The sequence below is a fragment of the Agelaius tricolor genome, unplaced genomic scaffold, assembly GCF_023055355.1.
Source record: "Agelaius tricolor isolate 1412-34295 unplaced genomic scaffold, bAgeTri1.0.p SCAF_4, whole genome shotgun sequence".
In the NCBI taxonomy this organism is placed as follows: domain Eukaryota; kingdom Metazoa; phylum Chordata; class Aves; order Passeriformes; family Icteridae; genus Agelaius; species Agelaius tricolor.
The window spans coordinates 13898524-13925602 of NW_027269264.1; the positions used below are offsets into that span (position 1 = coordinate 13898524).

General features: G+C 39.3%; 2 protein-coding genes across 9 annotated transcripts in view; one reads left to right on the forward strand and one right to left on the reverse strand.

Moving 5' to 3' along the window:
- SLC26A1 (solute carrier family 26 member 1) overlaps window positions 1-23674 on the forward strand; it is a 37483-nt gene extending 13809 nt beyond the window's left edge. For 3 of the 7 annotated variants that reach the window (XM_071424641.1, XM_071424647.1, XM_071424645.1), the window contains 4 exons: window positions 6773-6855; window positions 10020-10099; window positions 16851-17502; window positions 18856-23674. In XM_071424641.1, the coding sequence (XP_071280742.1) occupies window positions 6773-6855; window positions 10020-10099; window positions 16851-17502; window positions 18856-20376 (2336 nt within the window). In that variant the 3' untranslated portion in view covers window positions 20377-23674. Of the gene's footprint in view, window positions 1-3898; window positions 4003-5272; window positions 5349-6772; window positions 6856-8811; window positions 8892-10019; window positions 10100-16850; window positions 17503-18855 lie in introns of those variants that run through there. The other 4 variants (XM_071424644.1, XM_071424643.1, XM_071424646.1 and 1 more) reach the window with 4 other exon arrangements.
- Window positions 1-27079, reverse strand: part of IDUA (alpha-L-iduronidase) — a 46265-nt gene that overhangs the window by 16636 nt on the left and 2550 nt on the right. The window contains exon 2 of one of the 2 annotated variants that reach the window (XM_071424650.1): window positions 25960-26082. In XM_071424650.1, coding sequence (XP_071280751.1) covers window positions 25960-26082 — 123 coding nt within the window. Of the gene's footprint in view, window positions 1-25959; window positions 26101-27079 lie in introns of both variants that reach the window. The other variant, XM_071424649.1, reaches the window with a different exon arrangement.

Here is a 27079-nt window from a genome sequence, read left to right on the forward strand (position 1 = left end):
CATGTACCTATGATTGGGCTCTTGGTTGCAAGCTCACATTTCTTGCCTGCTCTTCCAATCCTTCTGTCATGGTTTCTAGACACAACTGCCTTCATTTACAAGCAATCAGAAGGTTAGGTACTCATAATCTCTTCTGAGTGCTTGCAAGACTATGATTGTTCATTGTTTGCTGTCAGGTATTTTCAATGTCAAGCAGCAATCACTATCCTGTCTGTGCCTGGCTTTCAACTGTTCCTCAGCAGAGATTTTTCCAGGAAGCTTGCCAGATAGACCTTCTTCATCTTCAGTCATTATAAACAACTACACTAAAGCAAATTTACTGGCATCCTGGCACCAACGCCCATAGAAGCACCAGGCCTGAGGCTGCTATATTCCAGAGACTGTTGCCTGCTGGTGAGGAACCTTTCCATTCTGTATCATGGTCTCCATTCCAGACCCACGTGCTGTCTCTTAGGAGCAACATTCACACTGTAAATATGAAGAGCAGTGATAAGTACAGAGCATTGTCTGCTGGCTGTCACAAAATCTGGTTGCTCCCTTCCTTGGAAAGGTCTGCTTCATGGGGAATTCTTTGCTGAATCAAAGGCTACAGGCCTATCTTAACATCTTTCCACTACATCTTATTACTGAAGAAAAGTTTTTTCAAGTATGGAGGGAAATTCTTTTCAGATGCATAGGTAGCACTGGACAGCTTGCAAAAGTGTTTTAAGATACTCACATTGCGCTTCTTATCCATGTGACTTTCAGCCTACTGTCATTCACAAACTTAATCTCTTGGGAAGGCAGAGGTAAGATAGCTCTAGCTGTCAACACCTTGCATTACAGCCAGATCTGCTACAGCTAGCACAGCTTCAGATACTACTCCTTAGCCTACAGCTATTGCTTCCCTCCCGTGTCCAGCATCTGTTGCTTCTCTTCTGACCTGCATTGATCCTGTCCAGGAGTATAGTTGCATGCCCTGGAAAATATGTGCACACACAGACATTGGACCAAATATCTTATCTACAGAAAAGAGAGAACAAAAACCACAGGCAGGGAGTGTTTCCATTCCAGGTGATCTTCAGTCAAGTACTGAATCTCTGATAACACGTCAAGCTAACTTTATCAGAGTTTATTGTAATGTACTGAATTAAATCTCCTGGGATAGGAAGCCTTGTGGCTGACTCCTGTCAGTAGGTCACAGCCTGTTTAGGAATAAAAATGTACCATGTAGGGTAACCATCAACAGAGATAATCTGTTGAAGAGAGCCTAGGATTAAGGATGGCTGGGAAATACCAATATACTAGAATACCACTCATCCTCACCCTGACATTCTCATTTAGCTAAGTGTGGTCTCCCTTTTGTGTTTCTGGCAAACACAGCTACCACACACACCAAAAGCTGACATAATCTGGCTTACTTTCATAAGTATCTGAGAACAGCCTGTCTTTGGGCAGATTGGACATAGTGGCTGGCTAACACCACTCCCACAGCAGCATAGCCTGCTGGCATCCTCATTGGGGGCCTCTACTTGTAAAGACTGCGCACCTAGTTGCAAATGTAGTCAAGAAGCAGGGACAGAAAACTGGCACAAGGTGTTAGCAGAGGAAAGATGCAACTCACACCTGTAAAATTTTTCAGCAGTCTATTGGCCAACCTCACACCTGGAAAGTGGACTCCATGAAGGAATCTCCTAAAAAACCCCTTTCTCCATTGAAGGCTTTCTGTGTTACAATCTTAGAAAAACAAAAGTGCAGTCTAAGAAACCGCCCTGCTATGGCAGTATCTAGTACCTCTGCTGAGATAATGATCATATTACATACCACATATTCATCTGATAAAGATCCTTAGCTGTGCCAGACCATCTTTGCCCACCCTTGTAAGGGGGTTCCTGCAATCATACACTCTTATCCGCAGTGTCCAGGTCCAGGATGTGGACCAATGGTAACACCATCACCATTGTTCCTGATGAGTGTAAATATGCATGATAATTAAATTCCCCCTCTCAGGACTAAATGAAGTGAAAACAACTCTTGAATTAAGTGACTACTATAAGGAGAGTCTGTAGATAGTGTCCCAAGAAATTGCTATCCACTTTTCTAGAATCCATGATGCCATTCTAGGGATCGTAAAACTCCAGAACACACACAGGAGTCCATCTATCCTGGAAAGGACATTAGTGTCCAAAATCAAGCTGTTCACTGCAAGCAAACAATAAACTTCTAAGGGTTTCCACAACAGTAACTGTTGGGGGAACAAACTACAGTAATCTATGCCATTTCAAATTCTTGCTGCTACAAGGTATTCCAGAAGGAATGATCTTCAGAAGTACCTGTCTTGCTTTTAGCCAGAACAGGCTGTTAAATGGACAAGGAAGCATGTAAGCTGAAGAGGAGAGTATCTACAAGATGAAGGTCAAAAGCTCTGGACAGAAAATGTCAGCAAGTTTTTTTTTTTTTTGGAGGGGAAATTGTAGCCCTCCGAAGTGCCTCTTACAACACAAAAGGATCCTGCCTCCTTAGTTTTTCTAATTACTTTTGCAGCTATGAGGAATGAAATGAAGCCAGTTTAAAGGTCAGGTTTCTACAGGGACTTTGTTTGCTCCAAACCCACCAATTGTCTACATAAGCTTCTTGTTCTGTTGAATACTTAAGAAACCTCTGGACCTTAAAAGCAGATCCTAAGGGACTGTGAGCACTACTGAAATGTTACCTCTGACTATACAAAGGGCTGAATAGCCCTCATTAACATTCACCTTTCCAGAGGCTGAATTCACATCAGTTTTCCTCAGGTCTAGTCAGTGTCAACCAAAAACCCTACTAGTGTGGTATTTCAGGTTTAAGAACAAGATCGTTAATAACTAAGAAATCAGTACACTCCTGGGTTATTAAAAACACTTCCCCCTCCTGAATTGAGTGGAAGCTAACAATATAGTACTCATTCACACTAGAACTGGTTCTACCCTGCTCTTGCTCAACTTGCTCTCGCATCCTATGATCATTACAGGTGAAGTAAATTGGCTCCTGTTCACAAAATATCCATAATCCAAAGTAACCATGATAACTTGATAGTATTCAGGCTGATGAACACTGATTCTTCCTCCCTGGTGGTCCCCAAGCAAAACACAGCCTGTTCTTTTCACACACCTTACTGACTAAAAACCTAAATCAGAGGCTTCTTTAAAGTCCAAAGACTATCACACCCACGCTAAATATAACCCATATATTTTATCACTTCTGTGCCTATTGATTAGCATTAATATTTTTCTGCATTTGCTTCTCAGCACTATGATTTGTGTAAGCAGAGTTGGAAAATCTGCCTGCTTTACAATTAAGGCACAGCCTCTGCACAGAAGCACAATGCCCAACACTTCAGTCGGTGCTGGCCCACATTTCGCACAATTCAGTCACCCTCTAACGGGAATGAGTCAGCCCAGCAGGAACGGGAGGATGCATTACAAAATCACAGAGCCAGGCAGCATCCAGCCTTTGCTGATGTCACAGCTTGTCACAGTTAATCCATCCACACAACCAACCAGCGTGGTACATGCGCAAAAAGAAGGACGGGTATGAATCCTTGTAGCTTAGGAATAAACCGCTTCAAAAATGGAGAATTCATCAGCTGTTATTTACTGGAAATCACTGCCTCTTCTACAAGCCAGCCATGAGGCTGTGCATTCAGCTGAATCTTTCTATTTTTTTAAAAACATAAAAATAGAATTGACTTTCATTTATACAGCATCATAATAAGCATCTCTGCTCTTTGAAATCAGCAGTGTTTGAGCTTCACCTTGCAAAGCAACTCAAAAAATCCTTGCTGTGATCTGGCTGAAATTCACAGGCACAGAATTGCAAGCAAACAATGGATGTTTTCAAGCTGATGCTAATCACAGCCTATGATTTTCCATTTCTTACTCAGCCTGCTTTTGTGAGCATAGTCTCAGTCCTTCTTTCAGCAGTCAGCGTGCTGTGTATGGGGGGAAGAGAGAGGCAGACAAAGCACCAAGAGCTTCCTGTGCCGAGGTGAGTTAGCCTCGGAAAATATTGTTAAGACTGTTGTGTCTCTTCTCCCCCCCACACCCCTCTTCCCCTTTAAAACAAATTCCAGATGTAAAAGCGGAAACAGGCCGTAGAAGCAATTTAGGCAAAGGTATATGCTGTTTTAGTATCTGACCTCTCTAGACATGTGAACATAGCCAATCAGATCACCTAGGCATGGACAATTCAGTGTCATGAGACCTTGTGATCCCTTGTTCAGGTTTGCTATGTTCACATTTATTTGCAAAGGGAGCTCTTAAATAATAAAGTGAAATAGCAGAAAATGCTTTTCAGCTGATTCTTCACTACAAATTTAAAGGGTTTGCAAGTGACTGAAAGGTTCAGTCACTGTATGTGAGCTGTCTTCTAGAGGATACCTTTCTGATTGAGTATGATGTATGAAACTGATTAATCAGCAAAATGTTCAGTGGTTTGATGCTGCCCTTGATGATCAAACTCCAAATAAAGTCATCTGTAAGCAAAAGTTTTGAAATGAGGTGACAGGGAGACAAAATCAATACTGAAACCTGAAGATGCATGAGGAGGAGAAAACATGATCAAATGCTAAAACTAGCTTACTTTAAGCAAATAACTCCTTTTAGCACTGCCTGGGAAAGTTGTCACTGAACTTTTCTTCAAGCAGTGATAGAACAGTTCTCTGTATGCATCCAGCATTCTAATTCAAGTACACACAATACTGCACCTTCTGAAATAAGCCTCCATGACACATATTTGACTTCCTGTTTTCCTTTCACAGCTCTGCTATTATCATCTCTTCATGATCACATCTTTATTTGCTGTTTATGCTCCATCTATTATTTTGCTTGCTAGTTGTACAAGAAAATACAGTCCAAAAGTATGTGACTTCAACTATATAATGGAAAATAGCTTATTTACTGTTGTGTAAATCATAACACTGAGAGGGAATTATTGCCCTCCCTGCTGCCAAATATGCAACAAGAACCAAATTCAGTAGTGCTTTACTTAGTGTGCTCTTGCAAGCACTTTGCTTGGTCACGTACATACTGTAATTGGACCTGAAATTTTGCATTAATGCACAATGTACTACTTTTACCCAATATTTTAACTTTTTCCATTCTGAAAACTTTTTTCCACTTGTCAAGATGTGTACTAAGGAGCACATAAATGGACAAACAAACAGTCTAAGAAAAGAAAAACATGGAGGTAAATAAAAACTGAAGGTGTGAAGATTTGAAGCTAGATTTCTCAGCTGATGTACTTCTTTTACAATCTAAAATACAGATAGCACATGGTGTCTGATGAAGTCCCGCAGCTGCTGGATCTATTTTGCTTATCAGATGTAGTTTCAGGTGTGTCTTTCTCTATCAATCCTTGATTTCCCACGGGCCACTTTATATCTAACTTGAATATGTCACTTGTTTGCAAATTGATACCAAGTTTATTTTTTAACTTACTAGTGTTTAATAACTTCTGACGGTGAAAAGGCACAATGAATATGCCTTCCATGTCTTGTTCTTAATCCTGAAGAATTTTTGTGATGAGTGGTTTCTGTGTACTTCAGAACTGACAAATGACCACTGTAAGACAATCTGGAGAGTGCAGCTTTTTAAATGGCATGCCAGTGTCTGTTCTTCACTCTTGAATATAAAACATATTAAACCTCTTACAATTAAGGAGGTAAAACTAGCCAGTTGCATCTATAGATAGTTTTTTATGAGATACAAACTTAAAAGTCTCTAAGTCTCTACAAACTGAGATCTGACAACTCTATTTTGAACCTGGGTTTGGCATTACAATTTATACTAGTGGTGTATTATTAAATACAGTATGGATAGGTCTTACATTCTATGATCTTCATGTTAATGTATTACCCTTTTTCCTCCATTCCTCCCCCATCCTGAAAAACTTCCACTAATACAAAAAATATCTCCCCTTTCAATATAAAGATGCATTACATTCTGTGTTTATGAAATGTGAAAATTTACTTCACAATGAAGTAAGAAATCATCTATCTTTGCACCCAGAAACCGGTTTTCACTATCCAGTTAAGATTACATACAATTTCAAGGAATGGGTGAACAAGCTTCAGAAGTCCAGACAATCCTTGCTACATTAAATCTGCCTCTGTGATATATAAATATCAGTAGTAATATTCATCTTCATCAATAGACAGGCTCTAGTGCTACAGTTCTGGCTGTCTGGGGCTGAAACAACAGGAGCTTTTCTTAGAAGGCAGGAAAGCCCAGACATTTTACACTCAATGTCAGCTGATGTATGTAAATTCTTCCTATATACAGATAAGATTTATCAGCTAGACCCCCTTCATGATTTATTTCAATAAAAATGCTTTTTCAAAGGACAAATCTTGATTAGAGACCATTGACAACTAAGCACTAAGTGTAAGGAAAGTTCCACATACTTCGTAATCTTATTTAACACATTAAAAGTATTTTTTCATCTAATTGAAGTTAGTATATAAAACCCCTGAAAACCCTAGTTAAAAAGACTGCAAAAAGCTTTATCAGGACTCCACACAGTGTAACCAGCTGTATTACAGCAGAATAGCAGAGATGAGTAAGAAGTCAGAGGTTACCAGCTTCTGTAATGTAACGATTTAAAGTTTATCTTTTATCTGTGATTACACTCTACAGGACAAAGATTTTTCAGGTGCTAGTGTTTATTTATATTATCTCACTGCAAGCATTATGAGAGCAATACCCGATTGGAAATGCCTGCACTATATCATGATACGATTTCTAATCTATTCTTACAGAAAGCTGTGATCCTGAGGTACTGTGCTACTGGGTGCTGATACAAGAACGGTTGTGGAACTACTGCAGCTACTTTGTGCCTTTGGTAAGTGCTAATCCATTTGCTGTGTGTTTGTAGTGGGAAATAGAAAGGGGCTTGCATGCTGAATGACAGCCTTCCTCAATTTTGAATATACAAATCTGCATTCAATCTTGCAGATCTCAGTTTCTCCTGGAAACTGTACAACAGGAACTACAGATTTTTTCATTAAAAAAAAAAATCAATAACATGACTCTCTGCATATATACACAATTTTCAGCTGCACCAGGCACTTGTCACAGCTAGAGAAGGAATGTGGAGTGCAGCGCATAGTGGATTGGAAGGGAGTGGCTGCTTACTTTCAGTGTGCCCATCTTTCCTATTACAATGCAACCAAATGTTGGGTTTTAGGCACATCACCTGCTTGCTATGACATAAAGGTAAATTACAGAGTAATTGAGGCTTGAGGGCATTTCAAACAATGCAGGCATTAGGCTTAATAGTTTTTTTAATTCACTGAATTTCTGAACTTCCAACACTTGCACAAAAGGAAAACGTGGCTATTACATATGGACTATGTACTTTTGAAGATTTTATATTATTGACCGTGACCCAGTAAACAAACACTTTTAACTATGATTCTGAGATTAACTGTCCGTATGTGACTCATTTAGCATTAATTTTTTTAACAGTTAGGTTACTAGATATGAATTGTACATAGCAATGCCATGAATTTTTCTGAGATCATCTGAAAATCCTCAAGTAAATGTGTCCAAAATGTCAAATATATTTTGTTTTTCCATCATTTATTTCATAAATACTTTTGTTCAATTCTGCTTTTAACCCTTTACTGTTTTTAATCCAATTGAAACTGTGCTTCTGTTCATAGAGATAAACAGTAAGTCATACAAACAAAAATCACCTGTAGACTCAAAATTAATGGTCAATGATCATCATTCTTTTCTACTGTAGTCTCTATTCTTAGAGATAGGCGTTTCACTGTAGTACCTCTTTTGGCTGTTTTTGCCAGTTACCACTGTTTCACTACTCAGCAGCTCACAAGAAAAGACAGCACTTTTAGAACTGAGTGTTAGTGTCAGTAGAATTCAACCAGGATGCCAGGAGCAGCCCACTCAGAATTATTGCTGGACTGAAGCCTTGATTAATGACTTCATGTAATGGAGTATGAACTCTCATCTCCATAATCCATTAACGAACATTCTGCTGTCAGTATTTTTGTATGGAAACTAAAATTGTTCATCATAAAACACAGTTCTGTCAAAACTACATAATTTTCAAAATTTCTACAGAACAGAATGAGAGATTGCTTCATTTTGTCAGTTTTTTCCCAAGTGAAACTGTCCTGTCCAGAGACATTTAGCCTCACTGGCACTGTGCTGTACCAAAAAAAATGTTCAGAATAATTATTTGAAGTTTCTTTCTTTTAGATTTCAAAAAGCGCTATTTTTAGGCTAGCTTGAGGCAAAACAAAGTTATAGCCAACTTTATATGGAAGGGGTCAAGTGATAATGATAGAATAATATCCTCCTTTCTCTTAGGAGCCTGATATTGGGAAAAGTGCTGTTGGAGAGAAATGCAGACGGGTCTCTGTCAAAAAAATTGTGAAATGGGCAAACCCCAATTATTCTGCAAATTCCAAGATTGCAAATACCAGAAGTAACAGAGTTTCCAAATATTGGACAGGAGTTGAAAAGGAGAAAAAGTTTACTTAGGTACTGAAGCAGATGGCACACGCATTTTTGGAGGTCACTAGACAAGATAACTCTAGGTTCTAAGAATTAGATAATAAAATGGATGAAAGGATGGATGAATATGAGAGACTTTAGTTGAGGTCATTTTATTTTTAATGAAGAAATACCTCAAGGCTAAAATTGAATTAATAGAAGCAGTGAAATCTTCTATACTGTAGAGCACAAAACCAAAGAAACACACTATCTTTGTGACCAGTGTGCAAAATTTGTTATGCAGAAAAAGTGTACTACTGCATCCCCTTTTTTCTAGGAGGTACTTTCGCAAAGGGGAAAGTGATAGGAGTGGTTGACAAGACCTTCCATAACAAAGAAGCAAGCAACAGGATTTTGGTAAGAGTGAAATTATCTTAAAATTTTGGATTTAGAACACCACAACTACTACCACCAAGTCTAAGCTCCTGGTAGTACCCACTAGTTTTAAGAATCCATGACCAGTTTAACATCACAGAAGTTCTATTTCTACTCCTCCCTTGCCAAAGTTTTGACTTTTCATTTACATAATTTTTATGTTTCCTTCTTACTTCTAAAGAGCAGCCAGCAACTTTTTGCACATGGGATAAAAGACAATGTTGAAACCCAGCCCTCTCTAGTCATGATTGTGTGCCAACAACGCAGTCTTTTTGTGACCTTTCAACTCCCATCTCAGATACTTACTGCATGCCAGCTCATGTTCTTCCTTGGCTGAGAAATAGACACATCTGCTCTTCCCTTAGCTTGTAGGCCAGCTGAATACAGTCCCTACAGGTCATGGCCTTGTGCCCAACCTGTTAATCTGCACTGCTTAGTAACCATTAAACATTACCTATCACCTTTGTCAACGGGGGGAGATGGATGTTTATTTATCACTTGGATAGGTCTGCACTTATACAAAGATTTAAGATAACTGAGCGGGAACTTGGTCATTTATATACCTCACAAGAATGAAGTAGACTTTCAACAGAAGTCTATCTTTGTCCTTCTGATCTGCCTACATTATGAAGTCTTTGGTTTACACAGAAGCAAATAGTATTGTGATCTGAATGTGCTGACATGTAGAAAAAGAACTCTGACCTCTAGTTCTCCCATCCTATGCATTGAGTAGAACAGGACTTACTCCAGCTTGCAAAGGACACAAATCTCAATCAAGACAGAAGTTCTATTCATACAGCTTGAACATGTAAAATCAAAAGCTAATGCTACATGAGGATGCATAAACCAGATTAAATCTCAGAAGGGAAGCAGCTTCAAAGGTCAGAGATGTGCTAGCTTGAACTCAGCACAACTTTTGGATCAGTGCTAGTTAATTAATAATCTTATGCATTATTTAAACTCAAATCCTCAGCTAGTGATACATATATATCCAGCTTTACAAAGTGATACAAGTGACAACACACTATCAAACACCAAGCTCAAGATTCCATAAATGCCCATTCCTACCCTGAGGAATATTTAGCTAATAATTATCCTTTATGCAAATAGAGCGATGTCTGGCTGAAGACTTCCATTCATTCCAACGTGCAAAAACAGAGCTGGTACATTCCCGTCAAAAAGTTATCCAGGTAAGAGATTTGTCTCCCTTCCAGTGCCTCTGAATTCAGGTTAATTTGTTCTTTGCCTGTTTTCAAAGGTGAAAAACTGCCTCTTTTCACTTACTTTGCTTGTGCTGGTGGATTTTTTTTGTTTATTATTATGTTGCTGTTCATAAATATTGCTTATACGGTAGACATTGGACAAAAGTTTGTAAAACATATAGTCCGCTGTAAATGGCACAGCAATTATCTTTCCTGCAACCCTCATCCAAGAGTTCAACCATTTGGTTAGTTTTTATTTCTATTTAAGAAAATGGCATATACTAGGCTTATCTTTGTTTCTCAAAGTACTAAATTGATATTGAAACTGAGAGCATTTTCTTAGTGCTTCAGTACAAAAAGTGTTTCCAAAATGTCCTTATTGCCTGTAGTAAACACAAGATGCCACCAAAAACAACAGGAAAAACCACGAGAATGGACTACCAATTTGGTTTTCTCTGTGACAGCTCAGTATGGCTAACAATATCCAGCAAAACCACAGGGCAGAACACAGAGCTTAGTATTTAACTTCATGAGTGATGACCACGGTCTTGAAGAGCTATCTTGAAAGATTTCTTTTAAATAACAGACTTTCACTTTGAAACAACTACTTTCCCAAAAGTAAGAAATCTGATTTTTAGGAACGTTTTTTGAATCCACAGGAAATGCCTTTTTAGTGGTCATTCCAGAAGAAAAATGCTGTCTTGCCTTCAAGAGTTAGATCAGCAATTTCTGGAATCCTTGCACAAAAACTGTCTCTGCAGAACAAGTGAAACTACTTAAAACTACTTGACCATGTATCTGCATGAATGATTATTCCCAGAGATGATCTTGATGGGCCAGCCATAACAACAGGTGCTGGCCAACTGCATGAGTTCCACTGAAGCCTTCTCATAAGCTCTGGGATTGTTACCTGTCAGTGGCTGTCACCTTACTCACTGGGATATAGAACTGAGAATTCTTGGGAAAACAAGACTTGAATCACAGCTGCTGGTCAATGCAGACACTTAACAAAGAGCCTAACTTGCCTGGAAAGTCCTAAATCTATTTACAGTTGAAAACAGAAATTGTGAATTGGAGATTTTAATTAGAAATACACAAATCTGAAAGACTCTCAGAATAAATCTTCCCTTAGTATAGCAGTTTAATTTGTAGAAGACATGATCTGACTTTCCTGACTTGTAGAGACCACTAAGCTGGAATGCTATTTCCTCTTTCACGTTTAAATTAGCTAACATTGAAACTCAAGACAAAAATGCTTTGAAGCAATAATATTTTACCCCTATATAGTGGAAAAACTAACTAAACCTAACAAGTTTCATATGATTTTCCTACAAGGCATTGCCATATTCTGTGCCTGTAGTCTGACAGCTTGCTGGGTCAGAGTATAAATAAATGGTTTCCATTGCTGGCGCCTTAAGTCTGCTTAAGTCTGCTTCCAAGTACAGCTTAGTTCTAAAGATGAAAGTACAATAGCTAATGTAAGACAGAGAGAAACATTCCTCTCACTTGTTCTGTTTTAGTACCTGATGACTTCTAAAACTTTAAGGTTATGTTGACATATCCAAGCAACCCTGCAGAACAAAACATTAATAAATCAAAGCAAAGGTGCTAAACCAGTATTGTCTTCTATTATATGCAGCTCAGGGGACTTTATTTCAGACTAGTCAGTTCTCACAAACTAAATGTATTCCTCACATCTGTTTAAGTATGTCCAAAGCACCAATTGCTGGCTTAGGTTTTTATGCCACCATAAAGTGTCAAAGTGCACTGGGGCATAGTTTCTAGGTGCCGTCCTCTGAAAAAAAATCCAGTTTGCAAGAATAACACACCCCTGTACATTAAATCTATGCACCATAAATGAGCCTAACCAAGGAGCTTTTTCAAACTCATGTCATTGCTCAAAACCAGAACAGTAAAGTAATCATAGCCATTAGAGCCAAGAAAGGTTTCTATGAGACAGAAAAGGTTTCTGATATGAAAGATGAACATTAACAACTTAACACCCGTGTTTCCAATCAAATGTTTAACTAGACTGATGCCTCTCATGTTTTTCAGTGAGTTATGCAACAAATAAATACAAAACCCACCCTAACCACATTAGTTTTTAGTGGATTTTTCATAGTTCAAACATGGAGAAAATAGCAAACATCACTTGGCTTAAACTCTTTAAATGGCTCTATCCTAACTTACACTTGAAATCATTATTTCAGCAAGTGAGCAATTATAATATAAAGCTGTGATACCATCTGACTTCTGTTCCAAATAAAGTGTTTAAAGTATCTCAGCACAGGGAGACAGGCTCACCATCGCTACTCCTTCCTAGGCTTTATAGAGATACAGCTTTAGACTTTTTGGCGGACAATCCAGGATGGGGAGGCAAAAGGATGCAAAAGAATCAAGTTTTTAGGGGTTGTGCTGTTTCACAAAGAACAACTTACCCATTTAGAATGGTTATACATGTATCAGGAGAAACTGCCTGCCAAAGAAGCTGCAAATAGAAATCCCACATGAACATACTGTGATGATTGTTTCTTCCCCTGCAGAGAGATTTTGTCAGGTCACGGGCATGATGAAAAGACAGGAAGAAAGGTGGGACTAAGGCCAGTTGGAAAGTTAGCAGTTAGTTTGGCTTAAATGGTTCTTTCTCTTGTTTTTATTTTTCACAAAATAAATTGAGTCAATGCATTTAACCTGAAAGAATGAGTGGTTCAGAGAAGTCTCTGTTCAATTGCTTTTTGCTCATATGGTCAAGGGAAACTTGAAAAAACTTCACTGTGAAGATTCCAAACATAAAGTACAATTAAAAATAACCAAGACTACTTTCTGTTGTAATTATATGAATGTTACACATATACATGAATGTGCACACCAGTCAACTTTCACTTGTTTAAACAGTTGTTCCAACTGTTCCACTGAAAGTGAAGTCAAGTGCAAGGAACTAACATGTTTTATGCTGCGTGCTGCTTCATCTGCGCAGCCCTGTTAAGAATAGCTCTTCCAGCAAATGATGACTTGCATAAAATGCAAACATTGTGTTCTGCGGAGCTCTGGAGGAAGAAAGGGAGATTTTAATTAGAAATACACAAAAATCACCATTCCTTAGTGTGGCCTAAGCTGAAAATGGGTCATTTGGTGAACCAGTAAAGGAATCCACCTTCTGCCCCCCTAAGGCTCCTGCTCAAGTATTACCACTTTGGAAGAATGGTGTTGGATCTCAGTGCCAGAATCAGAAGGCTGGAGTCTGCTCATGTGCACAACAGCAGACAGATCTCCTCTTCTCCATTCTGTCTTTGGAGATGGCCAGAACATTGGAAGCTGCAAGCTCCGCTAGGCTGCATAAGTGTACGGGGTATAGCACCCATCTGTGGTGGAATCACACTTCCTTCAGGTGAAGCAATGAGTTACAGGCATCATAGCCTGACAATTATTGGATTACACAGCTGAAAAATGGGTTGCTGATAACAGTGCCCCTGCCCTTATTTGGTGTGGCTTTACTGCATTCTAAAAGCAACAAGGAAACTTTAAACATTAACAGTTTCTGGATACCAATCTAGGTTGAGAGCTGACTGCTTAACAGCTACCACGTTCATTTGACATGGAATCTGAAAGCATATATAACAGAATAAACAGTTACTTACAGGAAGGAAGTCTTTATTTTCAGAAAAAAAAAATTGAAGAAAATTACTAACGTCAGCTTGAAAACAGAAGATACATAGTTTACTGTACTACCTTTTTTTTTTTTTTTTGCAGGTGGGGAAGGCTTGGTTGTTTTTTACAAAAAAGCTATTATTCTGATTATCCAGTACAGCAGTATAGTTAATATATCTATTAGTAAACTATCATTCAAACACAAGATCTCTTATAAGATTTCCAAAGAAATTGTGCTCAAATCATCTTATGTAATAAAAATCACTATTATCCCTCAGGGAGCTGCTCAAACAATACACACCTCTGAATTGTAATGGGTTTTTTTGTAAATATCAAATTACTTCCAGGTAAATTGTATGAGATTGGAGAAAGGCAGACAGCAACTATGCAATTAAATATATAAGCCTAGTGTACAGAAGCTGATGCAATCTTTTTTATGTAGCCTATAAAAAGCACTCATTGGATATTGAACTGCCCACTAGCTTTTAAGTATGTCAAGCAAGGGCACAATACTTATTTCCTGGCTGGCTGAATTCACTAGACTGTAAGAAGTGAGTGGCATTTAAATAAGGACTTGCTGTCCTGATGCACAAGCGTGTCATTCTCCAAACTAATTTAGGTAAGACAGGAAGTATTGGGATTTTGTCTTTTAAAAATTAGCATCTTTATTACACTTGCTAGCATTCTCTATTTGGTAAACTTTATTCGTATGCTCTTAAGTACTTCACCTGGTGTTGCAACTTCATTTATCTTTTCTGTCACCTTTGCATTCTAACAAAGACTAGATCCAACCTATTTTCCTGTCCAAGCAGATCTTGGCTAGCGTAACTGTGCAGTACATTAGGGTCTAAAGTAAACTTAGCATTGATAAAGAATGGACATGGATCTTTATAAATAATTATATTAAGTTGTAATTAGTGTTTCCTTATGATGGAAATAAACTTACAAAGAAATGTATACAATGGGAGCTAAAATGGATTTATGAAATTGGGATGGATAAAACTGTACTAATTTTTAAACATATGTTTAGACTGCTATGCAGTTTCTTTTCAACTTGGACAATCAGTCCACACATTCTAGCAAGAATCACTACTCTGCCTTTTACCAAGTTATAAATTACCTATAACACCTGAAGATCCTGCTTTGAATTGTGGTTAAACTTTGCATAGCCTTAGAAATCATGCTGTATCATTTATCTCTATGCTGTATCATAATACCTGGGAACTTGTTTAAAATTTCTGCTCTAGTTACAGATATATAATCATCTTCTTATTATTTTCAATCTGGTGGCAAAACATAATCATTAAAATCTTGAAAACTATTTCTAAGCAGGATAGACAAAAGATAAGCCACTCTCAGTTTGGACTGCTCCAGACAAAGGCTTACAGGCTATTGCTAATCTGTTCTTTTGCTTTTCTATTATGTTTCCAGTTGGACTCATTAAAGCTTTCTCTAAATTCAGAATTCTACACTTTAACAGGCTATTACCTAACATCAACAAATCATAATGTTCTTGTTAACCACAAAAAACCCCATTAAATTTACTGAGATGCTACTGTCAGTAGCATCTAAACTATGTATTAATTGTTTAAACCACTAAAATTTACCAACAGAATACTGCGCCAGTAAGTTTACTTCAAGTTTTATGAAACTGATGGTACAGAGTCTGTCTCTAAACACTAAAAAAAGAAAGAAACAACTTTAACTTGTAAGTGAAGACAAGCTTTGACACTATGGTAATGTCACTCCTGGCACCAAATAGCTCTGATGCAGAAATCCTGGCTGTTAATGACACTGGGAGAGGCTGAGCCTAGAGAAGGTCTGCTTTCCTAAAAGTTCTGCATACTGTTGTATTTGGGACACAGTATCTTCATCTAGATCAGTACGAGGCACTCCTTATTTTCCACTACTCTTATATGGGCATCCTCACATGGAAGTCTCTTCTTTCTCTCTACTGCTAACCAGAAAAGATTTGCCACTTGGCATAGCCTGTTTAACATTTTCCATCTGTGTGTTCCTATTTAATTTTTCTATCTATGTAAGTTAGGACATTTGCATGTTTTGCCTCTTAGTCATGTTCCCACCTACCCCAAAATTACTTATCAATTCACTAAGCTAATTTCAATTTAATTTGACTATTGAGTAAAAATGCAGAAGTCAAGTTTGGTGAAAACAGTTGTGTCCATTGAGGCAAGAGACATCAAAAGCCCCCCATCAGGGGAATACAAATTATCCCAGCCATCACATACTAGAAAACAATCAGAACCATAGGAAACACTGCTGTGTTTGTTCTGTTGTACACATAATTATTTGTTGTATCTCATTACTGGAATAGTTACCAAAGTTGGGTAACTATGGGTTTAAACCTGAAAATAATAACATGTAGCACTCTTCCAATGTGGTAACGTCATGGTGCTTGGTCTGTATGTTACCAATGTGGTGGTATTTGTGAGGAGGCATTTATTACCAGAAGCTGCACATCGAAACAATCTACAATTCAACAAGTTAATGTTATGTAGCAGCTACAAAGAGTCGACAGACTCAATTGTTTATGTACATATCTTTTCTGTTAGACTAAACTGCTGCTCTGCTCTCCAGAAAACTTTGTTTTACAGGTCCTATCAGGAATGTTTTTCTCTTCTGCATTGACAACTGCAGTGACAGATCATACCCCACGAGAGTTACTAATCAATGATTACAAGATGTACTCACTGTACAGAAACACTATGACCCACCTCACTAGCACACGTTTATTTCACACCATCAAGTCCTACTTCTGGTTACAAAGACCTTTATGATAGAACATTTAGAACAGATGATGGAAATCTCTGTCGTAACAAAAAATGGCTAATTTAACCCCATTTTTCTTTATTAGAACAAACTGGATTCAACTCAAAGTACTCCTTAATGTGTGCAAGAAAGGGCAGATTTATTTCTTAGCCTTATGTGTCACTGGAGCCTTGTGAGAGTGTTTTTGTTGGGATGATGCCTCCTTAAAAGCAAAATTGGGAACAAACTTTTAGTCTTAAGTGACTGTGTTAAAAAAACCTTCACAAATTGCAACCTGACAGAGGTTTTCTTCACTTTGCAGGAACACATTAAATGAAGTGAGCACTGGGAAAATGGAAACGCCACTTGAGGCTACCAGAATGGAAAACAACACCTCATCCTGCCTTCTCATGGAAAGAAAGACTCGTGTCAAGATTAATACGAAAGAAATCATGGTAGCTAAGCTGAGAAAGACCTGCTCCTGCACACCACAGAAGCTGAAGAACTTTCTTATGGACTTCTTTCCTGTTTTGCGATGGCTTCCCAAGTACCGATGCAAAGAGTACATTTGGGGGGATATTATGTCTGGGTTAGTGATTGGGATAATTCTGGTGCCTCAAGCAATTGCATACTCACTGCTGGCAGGTCTGAAGCCCATTTATAGCCTTTACACATCTTTCTTTGCCAACATCATCTATTTCTTAATGGGCACATCCCGTCACGTCTCAGTTGGCATTTTCAGCTTGATAAGCTTAATGGTGGGACAAGTTGTGGACCGAGAACTTCTCCTGGCTGGGTTTGACTTGAATGATGATGCCCCACCAGCCTCAGGTGACGGCTCTCTGCAGAATGACAATCTGTCCAACACAACTGCCTTCAACCTTACCATTGCGGGGATAAATGCCGAGTGTGGGAAAGAGTGCTACGCTATTGGCATTGCTACAGCCTTGACATTCATGGCTGGAGTGTATCAGGTAAGTGCTTGCTGACACCCAGAGGCAAGGTATGAACTTCCTAAAGTTTTTTTCATGACCTAAGCTTTGGCTTGACTGTCTTTCAATGAGATACATCATCAGTTCATTCAAATGTACTGTTTTTTCCAGGAAGCCTAATGGTAAGCAACTCAGAGACAGCATGAGGGAGGCAGTTTTCTTAGTGGCTAGTAAACACAGGTAAAACAAGAGTCTTCTGGAAGACCATCAACATTGTTTTGATACTCTTCTGCTTCTTGGCCTCGTTGCTTTCATGGGACAGTGAGGCCCAGTACAGATATAGGAAATTCCCAGATAGCTGTGTACTTAAAAATGAAGAAATCACTTTTTCCCTAGAAATTTTTAATAGAAGTGTATACCTACTCAACTACTTCTACAGGTTCAGAATGAGCAGCTCAGTTTTTTGGTAGGGGGTGCTGTGTTCCACCAAACTGGTGTCCAAAAGATAATTCAAAGAAAGGACAAGAGGAGAAATACACTGACTAACCCACTTTTCAGACAATGGCTGTGCTGGACTCCTTGACACTTGTCAACAAGGATATCAAGAGAGTACAGAAGGAAGCATCATGAACATACCTCACGATTAACTGTGTGTATGGGCACATCCCGTCATCCCATACATAACTATGTATGTATCCGTGTATATATATGATTGCAGAAAGAACTAGCTATCTTTCAGTTGTAGTAAGAAATTTCAGGTCACATATATGAACAAAAAAATGCCCTTGTGAAGTTGTACTTTCCAAAACCATCTAAGAAGAATCAACTAGTTAAGGACAGAATCGTGGAGTCTGTGAGCTGTTCTGACACCTGTGATTTTAGGCATGCAACAAGGGCCATCTGCGCTCCATTTTCCCTTCTGTCCACAGGGCTAAAATTAAAAGCTGTTTAATGCAAAAGCTAAAGTAGGGATCTGATTTGTTGTCAGTCAAGTTTTTTTTACAAGGAAAAGGCCATACATGTTAACTTTATTTGCTTTAAGACAGAAAAAAGGAAAATTGACTTTGGTATAACAGAAGTATTTTTGACCCACTGTTCTTTTGCATGGGGAATAAAAATCAGGCAAGCCACTTCAGTGATTTCAGACAAATATTTGATTGACCACCCTGTCTAAAACTCCTCATTCACCTCTTGGGTTTGCAGCATTCCACAACAGTAAAAGGAATCACATTTTAAAAGCAGACTAGAAACAAAAAAAGGGTAATTCCTGTTTCAAGAATGAAATAGCCAAATACTATTGGCCTCCAGCTAGCTCTCCCTCATCTGTACCTAATTATTTGCAGCAATGGTTACAGCTCATGGGTTGTTTTTTTTTTCCTTCTTCTGTTTTCTCAGGTTCTAATGGGGATCTTCCGTCTAGGTTTTGTATCTATGTACCTATCTGAGTCCGTACTAGATGGCTTTGCAACTGGTGCTTCCTTAACCATTTTAACAGCTCAAGTGAAGTATCTTATTGGAATAAAAATTCCACGCAGCCAAGGGCATGGGATGCTGGTTATTACCTGGATTAACATTTTCCGGAACATTTCTCAGGCCAACCTTTGTGATGTCATCACAAGTGCAATTTGTATTGTGGTGCTGGTCACTGCTAAGGAAATTGGAGATCGGTATAAGCATAAACTGAAATTTCCTCTTCCCACGGAGCTGGTAGTTATTGTTGTGGCAACACTGGTGTCACACTATGGTAAGTTAAATGAAGTGTATGCATCCAGTGTTTCTGGAGCTATTCCAACAGGATTTATCCCTCCAAAGGTACCAGAGTTCAACTTAATGCTCAGAGTTGCTCTAGATGCTTTGCCTCTTGCCATAGTCAGCTTTGTCTTCACTGTATCCCTTTCTGAAATGTTTGCAAAGAAATATGCTTACACCATCCGAGCCAATCAAGAAATGTTTGCTGTGGGGTTCTGCAACATCATTCCTTCCTTCTTCCACTCTTTTGCAACCAGTGCAGCTTTGGCAAAAACACTCGTCAAAACATCTACAGGCTGCCAAACTCAAATCTCTGGAGTAATTAGTGCAATGGTGGTTTTGCTGGTGCTGCTCTTCCTGGCACCCCTCTTCTACTCCTTGCAGAAGTGTGTCCTGGCTTGTATCATCATTGTGAGCCTTCGAGGAGCCCTGAGGAAATTCCGAGATGTGCCAGCACGGTACTGTGTGAATAAGGTGGACACACTTGTTTGGGTAGTTACCATGTCTGCCTCTGCCTTGGTCAGCACCGAAATAGGGCTATTGGTTGGCATTGTTTTCTCCATGTTATGCATCATTGTTCGGACCCAGAGGCCACGGACAGCCCTGCTTGGTCAGATTCAAGACACAAGCTTTTATGAGGATGACTTAGAATATGAAAATCTCTCTACTGTTCCAAAGGTCAAAATATTTCGCTTTGAGGCCCCACTTTACTATGCAAATAGAAACTACTTCCTAAAGTCTCTGTACAGATTGACCAATTTAGATCCTAACCTAGAAGCTGCTCGGAGGAAGAAATATGAGAAGAAGGAAAAGCAGCATCTGAAAAAGGGAAATCACAAAACTGCTAATGGACTGGGCATTGGAGAAACCACTCTGCAACTAGTTCCTAAGCAAATTGATTTCCAAGCCCTTGTTGTCGATTGTTCTTCCATCTCATTTTTGGACACCACTGGAGTTAATACTTTGAAGGAAATCCTGAAAGATTACAAGAATTTAAACATTTCTGTTCTCCTGGCTTGCTGCAATCCCTCAGTGATAGACTCTCTGAAAAGAGGGGGTTACTTTGGAAAGGATTTTGGATGTATGCAGGAAATGCTGTTCTACAGTATACATAATGCTGTGCTGTTTGCAAAAGACCAAAAGCTTCCAGCAGACTGCTCAGTTTAACCCTGTCTCTTCCTTGATGATTCGCCACAAAGTGACAGATAGGGAGGGGTAGTTTGCAACAATCAGACACACAGTTGGCTGCATAAAGCCACTCCCCCCAGAGAGTTCCACTTTATGTCATATACTACAAAGGGCAGCCACAGGGGACACAGTCCAGGACAAGCATGGAAAGGTTAGACCACCACCTTCACTTTAAAATCCAGGCAATGGCTGTTTGAGATTGACTTGCATCATATCATGATCCTTTGTGACCCAACATGGATGTCAGGGGACTGTTGTGGTGGAAGGCCTGCCCAGTGCTTTTCTCCCAGTGATTAAATGACTGGTTTGTGTCAAGAAGGCTAAGCCACTTCCATCAAAAAGCGATCAATACGGCATTTTGGATACATCATTGTTTAAACTGTGGCTTGCAAGGCCCTACTCCTTCCAGTCATTCCAGGTGCACTCCTAGACAAGCCCCCACTGTTTCCATAAAAATAAAATGTATAAAGTATTGTGGAATGTAGAATATCTCTCCTCCTTGATCACACACACTTAATAGCATAATCTGCCACAGAAGAAGAAACTATGATCCATCACGGGTTCCTCTCAAAATGACCATTTTCAAAAACTGCTGGCTTTGGAGTTACAGGAGTCATCCGTTCTATTGGATTAAATCTGTCGTAATTAGTTACTGAAGGCTGTGATACCCCTAATCATGCTGGAAGAAATGACTCTGATGCGCAAATTTGTAACTAGTAAAAGGATAAACAGCATTAAGAAAAATTAATGCCAGTTAAGGCAGCTACCCAGCTAGTTGTACCATCCTGTAAAATAAGCTGCCTCTGGTGGGCAGATGCAACTATAATTCAGGGATACAAAAGGACCATCAAACATAAAACCTCAGAGCTGTGATGCAGCACATCCCTATCTTCCTACAAATGCCTGCCTGAGTTCAAAGAAAAACAGGAGAAAATAAGGGTAGGGTGGGAAGGTAAATCTGAGAGTTTTCTTGAAGGGGATTGATGGATCAGTCAGAACTGCCTGGCTGGTCTTCTCTGATGCAATGCTAATGAAGTATTACAAGTAACATACATGGGTCAAGTAAACGGAGCAATGCTTTGTAACTTGTGGATCCCTCTATGTTGAAAAACTTACACCACTGTTTGTACATACAACAGATATTGTGGGGGTTTTGTTTGCTTGGTGTTTTTTTCCTATCATATTAATCTTTGATTTGAGGTCTACTAGATCATGTTTTCTGATGCTGGTTACTTTCTATAATAATTTGCATTAACTGCTGTTCATTATGCTTTAGTCATAGTTGTATTGTTGTATATGTATGCTCTCTCTTCACAAATAAGAATAGATTTGGATTTTGATTGTAAGATAGTATGCAGTGTTCTGGCCCATGGCATGGGCAGAATATTCTGTTTCATACTCAAGTTTATAATTATCTGCACAAAAGGTAAGACAGCTGTGCTCACCCTCTCTCCTTTTTCATGTCAGGTTCACACACCACCAAGCATGGAAGGAAATTCTATCACAGCTGTGCCTCTCAAAACTAACAGACTCTAGAAATAGGTTCCATATATACAGAAGCCATTTCTTTGCCATCCCATTTAAAAAAAAAGTCAAGTCAATATATCATATGACTTATTTCAATTGTTTAGGTCACTGAATGAAAGAACAGTCAAACTGAGGTTCTCTAGGTGCTCCAGAGCCTGTCTGGCTCTCAGAAACAAGTATTTTCTTAGAGGAAAAGCAGCGCACTTCCAAAAGACCAAAAATATCTTCACAGGGACTATGACTAGCACAGTATCAAGTTATTCAATGCTGGCGTTTTCATGCACTCATTGCGTAGGAAGCCTATCAGCTGCACACTGTTAGTACTGCCAAAGCTGCAACACCTGACAGAAACATCTGACACGAGATTAAAAGACTGACCATTAGCAATATTCTCCTGTCATAAAGCAATCCACATTATTATTTAAATAGCTGACTTGGTATGATGAGCTTCTTTCTGTTCTAAAAGGAAGTGAGCAGGGCCCAAGGACAAAAACTGCTTAGTACCTGCTCTTGTTTGTAACCATTCTTTGATCAGGGAATACCTCTTTTAAAGTCCTCTTTGGGCCTAACAAGGCAAATGGGTTGATAAGAATTACTACCAGACAGTATCAATATAGACACTCTTAGGACACTGTACCAAAACAAGCTGTCATTGGAAGTCAAATAAAACATCCTACCAACCTACACTTTTTCTAGCTTTATGGATCCAGCTACCAACATAGAACACAAAAAAAATGCAAATATACCCTTAACTCTAGATTAACCTCATTTTAAAAGAAAAAAAAAATTCCAGTGGAAGGTGTATCCTTGCAAGAGTCTCTGGAGAATAATGAAGAGGATAAGAAAGTAAGAGTGGGAAGTCTCTTTTTCACCACATTTAAGTTGGTACCAAAGGATACCTAAGTAAAGAAACTTCACTACACATAAGAGGAAAGGAAAACTTTAGAATTTATATATGAAGAAATAAACTATTGGTCAGAAGAAACTGTAAGAAAAATTTCCTGTTTTGGTTTTACTGGCAGAGCTGGCTCACAATCAACTGTGTTGGACAAACAAAGCATGGAACAGCTTCAGTGCTATGTTGTAGGGATTCTGGCAGACTGTGAATTATTTCTAAGGAGTATGTAAAAGGTAACTAAAAAAAGCAAGCCTTTTTCTGGTACATCTATGTTTGCTATACTGAGTTATACTAAGATTAAAGATATGAAAATTGAAAATTAACAAAAACTACTGATTCTCTTCTCATTTACCAGAAATTAGCTATCATGTCTTGAAGAGGAGCTGGGGATAGGCTGGTTATTCCAACTAGGTTAATACTAATATTGAAATAAAAACTGTTATATGCCTTTTAAGAAATGTTATATGCTTCACGTAGGTTGACTGTATTTTTGTTCACTGTGATGCCTTGTGATTTACTACGTATCATGTACTCAACAGATTGTAGTACTGCTACATAAAAATGGGAAAGGATTCTTATTGTAGACTGTGTGTGTGTCCCTTGGAACTGGGCAAAGAGCCGGAGTCTTCAGCTCAAAGTGTCCTGTCTTGTTGACTAGTGAAGCATGGCCAGAATGTGTCAAAATAGCTCTATTTACTGGCACTGGTAACCAACAACCTGGGAACTGTCCAGTCCATGAAAGACATCCTGGATTTCCCCACAATCATGAATATTCCTGTGTCACAAGACCAAGACCAAGAGACAAATGTGTGCTACTGGCTGGAAAATAAAACTAGGAGTTATCTGAAAACATTTGGCCTTGTGGTATCCTTTCACAAGTGGCAAAATAATGGGCTGACTCCAAACAAAGACAAATATGAAGAGGGAGGGCTTGCTGTACTAGAAAAAATTAAAATAAAGGGATGCACTTGGTATTGGGGGAGTAAAAAACATAATGAGAAAGACCATTACAGAAGTGAGAAGGGGAAGGTGGCAGTCTTTTATTTAAGCACATCTATTTCTTGGCAGAAACATTTATGGCACCTTTTTTACAGATGGTGGCAGCTGTGAAGAAAAGCAAAGCCTCTATCTGCTAGATTCCACAGAGGTCCTCTGTTTTTCCTAAGGGCTCTTCTTCAGTCAAGTGCCCATCTCTACATTCCAAGGAGTGTTCTCTACTCATCAACCCCATGACACAACACAATTCTGCACTCAGATGGTTGCACTCAAAGCCTCTTTCCATCCTTCTGGAAATCACTGGTTCAGGAAAAGATTTACACATGCACAAAATTAAGCATCAGCACTCAACTTCTCTGCTCAGAATTGCATTTCTGCTCCTGTTGGTTTTTTGAGTCCCAATGTCTGTCTGCAGGCTCTATGCCCCTTCACCCTCCCAAAGTACTGACATTTAGTCCACTGGGTGTCCTCCCACAACTTACATGTCTTCTTGTCCTTGACAAACCAACATTTTTCTGTAAAATGAGAAGTTTTAGCTTGGTTCTAAACAGTAGCAGTTTCTAGATTCTACATGTTAAAGGTGGGCTAAAGATTGAGGCTGGTAGGGTAGAATCCTACCTTTGAGACACTAAAGCTTTTTTGGGGACTTCTTGATTGATTGCTATGTTTCCACAGTCCTAAAATTTCAATTGTGTCAAGGATTGTATCCTACTTTTTTTTAAATGCTCAGTGGTTCAGTCCCCACAAAGGCTGAGCAGAATCCATGACAGATGCATTCCTCTCCTTCAGTCATGTGGAACACCCAATTCAACACAATGACACAGCTAAGAGAGGCTGCCAAAAGGGATTCCGGGCTCCAAGTGTAGATGTGGCTACTTTCTTTCCAAAGGTACTCATTGATTTTTCTTATGTGAATTGGTTACAGAAACCTGAAAGACCCAACTCACCTCCCAGGAGAAACCTCTAAAACAGGGACTCCTAAAGTGGTGAGCAGGGATGGTTGTCCTTGACACTGGTTCACTCCAAGAGTACATATTCCACAGTCCAGTGAGAGAGGGAGACACCCACAGGAAAAGGTGTTAGTGGAAACTTCAAGAGGGAAAGAAGAGAGTGAGGAGCCCTGTTACCTGCTATGCTCACCGATGAATTAACAAACAGAGGCCACCCTGGGGTACTGACGCAATGCTTACCTGTGTGCAGGACTTATGATCACCTTCATAAAAAGCTGACATACACAAGCACACCCTAATATCGAGAAAGAAAAATTCTGCTCCTAATGCACACTTTGAAACTCCCTACTCCTCTGCTCACATGCCATTTTCAGCGCCTGAGCTCTCCATCCCTGTTGCTTCCCCAAAGCAGTAAATTCCAATTCTTCTGTGTCTGGGACAGTAGATGCAACAATAATGTGGACTGTAAATGTGCTCAGCTCAGCAAGAGTCTGGGCCAGGCACAACTTTTAAGAGCTATTACAATTTTTCATGGGGTTTTTATGGTTTGTCTTTCTTCATAGACCAATTGCTCCTGCTCTAGGCATCTGGTTATTTGGCTGCTCCCACTAGGCATCCTGATATGAATTTGCTCAAGCTGAGTTAAAAGGGACTTGAAATGAATTCCAAGTGTTCTCCCAAAGTCTGACATATACTTGCCTAAAACTAAAAATGCCATTTTGTATATAAAACCTTTTGGACAGGATATTTAACTGGTATTACCCAAATCCAGCCTGTTTTAATTCTCACTACCTGTCAATTAATGCAGTGCACACGTGGCTTCAGGAGGCAAAAAGTAACTTCTAAAATAGGCAGAAGGGTTAGCCGCAGCTTTCATTTGGACCTCTCAGTAAGTTAGGCTTGTTATCAACCTTTGTTGGACTTTTTTACTGTATCACACTTCCTACATTAAAGGACTAAAAAGTAAGCCATCTTTCTAATCCCTCAGATTCTCAAGTTTCTACAAACTGTGTCTTTCTTCATCTCTTAAAATTCCAGAATTATTCCCATCTGTTGGAACTTAGCTGACTTCCACAGAAGCAAAGATATGCCCAGCTTGCAGTTCGGCTAAGATAAACATCAAAGTGAGTGCCTGTTGGACCCTTTAATGTGTCACATTTTCCTAGACTTCGACTTGAGGTGTATGCTTACCTAAGAGCAACTAATTCCAGTAACCAGTGAATCCGAACTTGTTCAATGCCACCATGTGGAACAGAAGAAATGTAGGCAAGGTTCAGCTCTTGGTCGTTGCTCAGGTCAAACAGGTCAGCACGGCTGTGAGGTAAAGGAGGGCTTCAGAAAAAGATGGACAGAAAAGAAACATATTGAAATATTAAATAGCAGCTCCACTGGGCATGCAAAGATTCCTATGCTACATCCCTACACCACCTTCATGTTCCTACATGGCATGAGGAGCACTGCCTAACATGAGCCGAAAGCAAAATGGAGTTGCAGGTTATTCGGGGCCAACTGGCTATACATGTTGTTTGGCAAAGAATACAAGCTGGGTGCATCTCAGTGCCATGCTGAAAGGAAAACCGCCAGCAGTCACGGCTGCACAGACAGCAATCTCAGGCAACATGGCCAGAGGAAACCATAGAGTGACAGGTGCCTTGTCTCTGAGGAACTAATCATAAAGGAGCTCACTGTCTTTAAGGCTTTACAGTGGAAGTCAGACATGCTGACGCCTAACACAAGAAAAATACGGGCTCGACCTTCTTGATAAAGCTCATCCAATGACATACATTCTTTCTCTGCTATGGATCCTACTACACTTTTTTGAAGCAGAATTAGATGCTCAGAGCCTTCATATTCTTCAGCCATGTTCAGCTAACCCTTAAGCATTAGAAAGCACAGGAGTGTGCAGTTTGAGGCTTCTATGTTTGATTCTGCAAGCAGTTTAACAGGCTCAGGGCTATACAGCAACAATCATATCAACTTGACTTTGATATCTACTTATTCCACTGAAATTAACATTACACTGTGGCAAATTTCTGTTATTCCAATCTCCACAGATAAACACTGCAAGATGGAGATCTCAACCCCACCCTTCACAAGTCAGCAACTCAGAATGCTGCATGGTTCACTGGGTCTGGGCATCCTTAGGGACTTTCATTAAGCCTCCTCATATTGTGCACATTCTGAATGATAAAGCATTTTTATGACAAGAAGGATAAAACAACATTGTGCCTCTGGCTTGGTAAAATACATGCATGTGTCTTCACACTGCAGCAAGAGATGACCTGTGCTCTAACTACACACTATATACAAA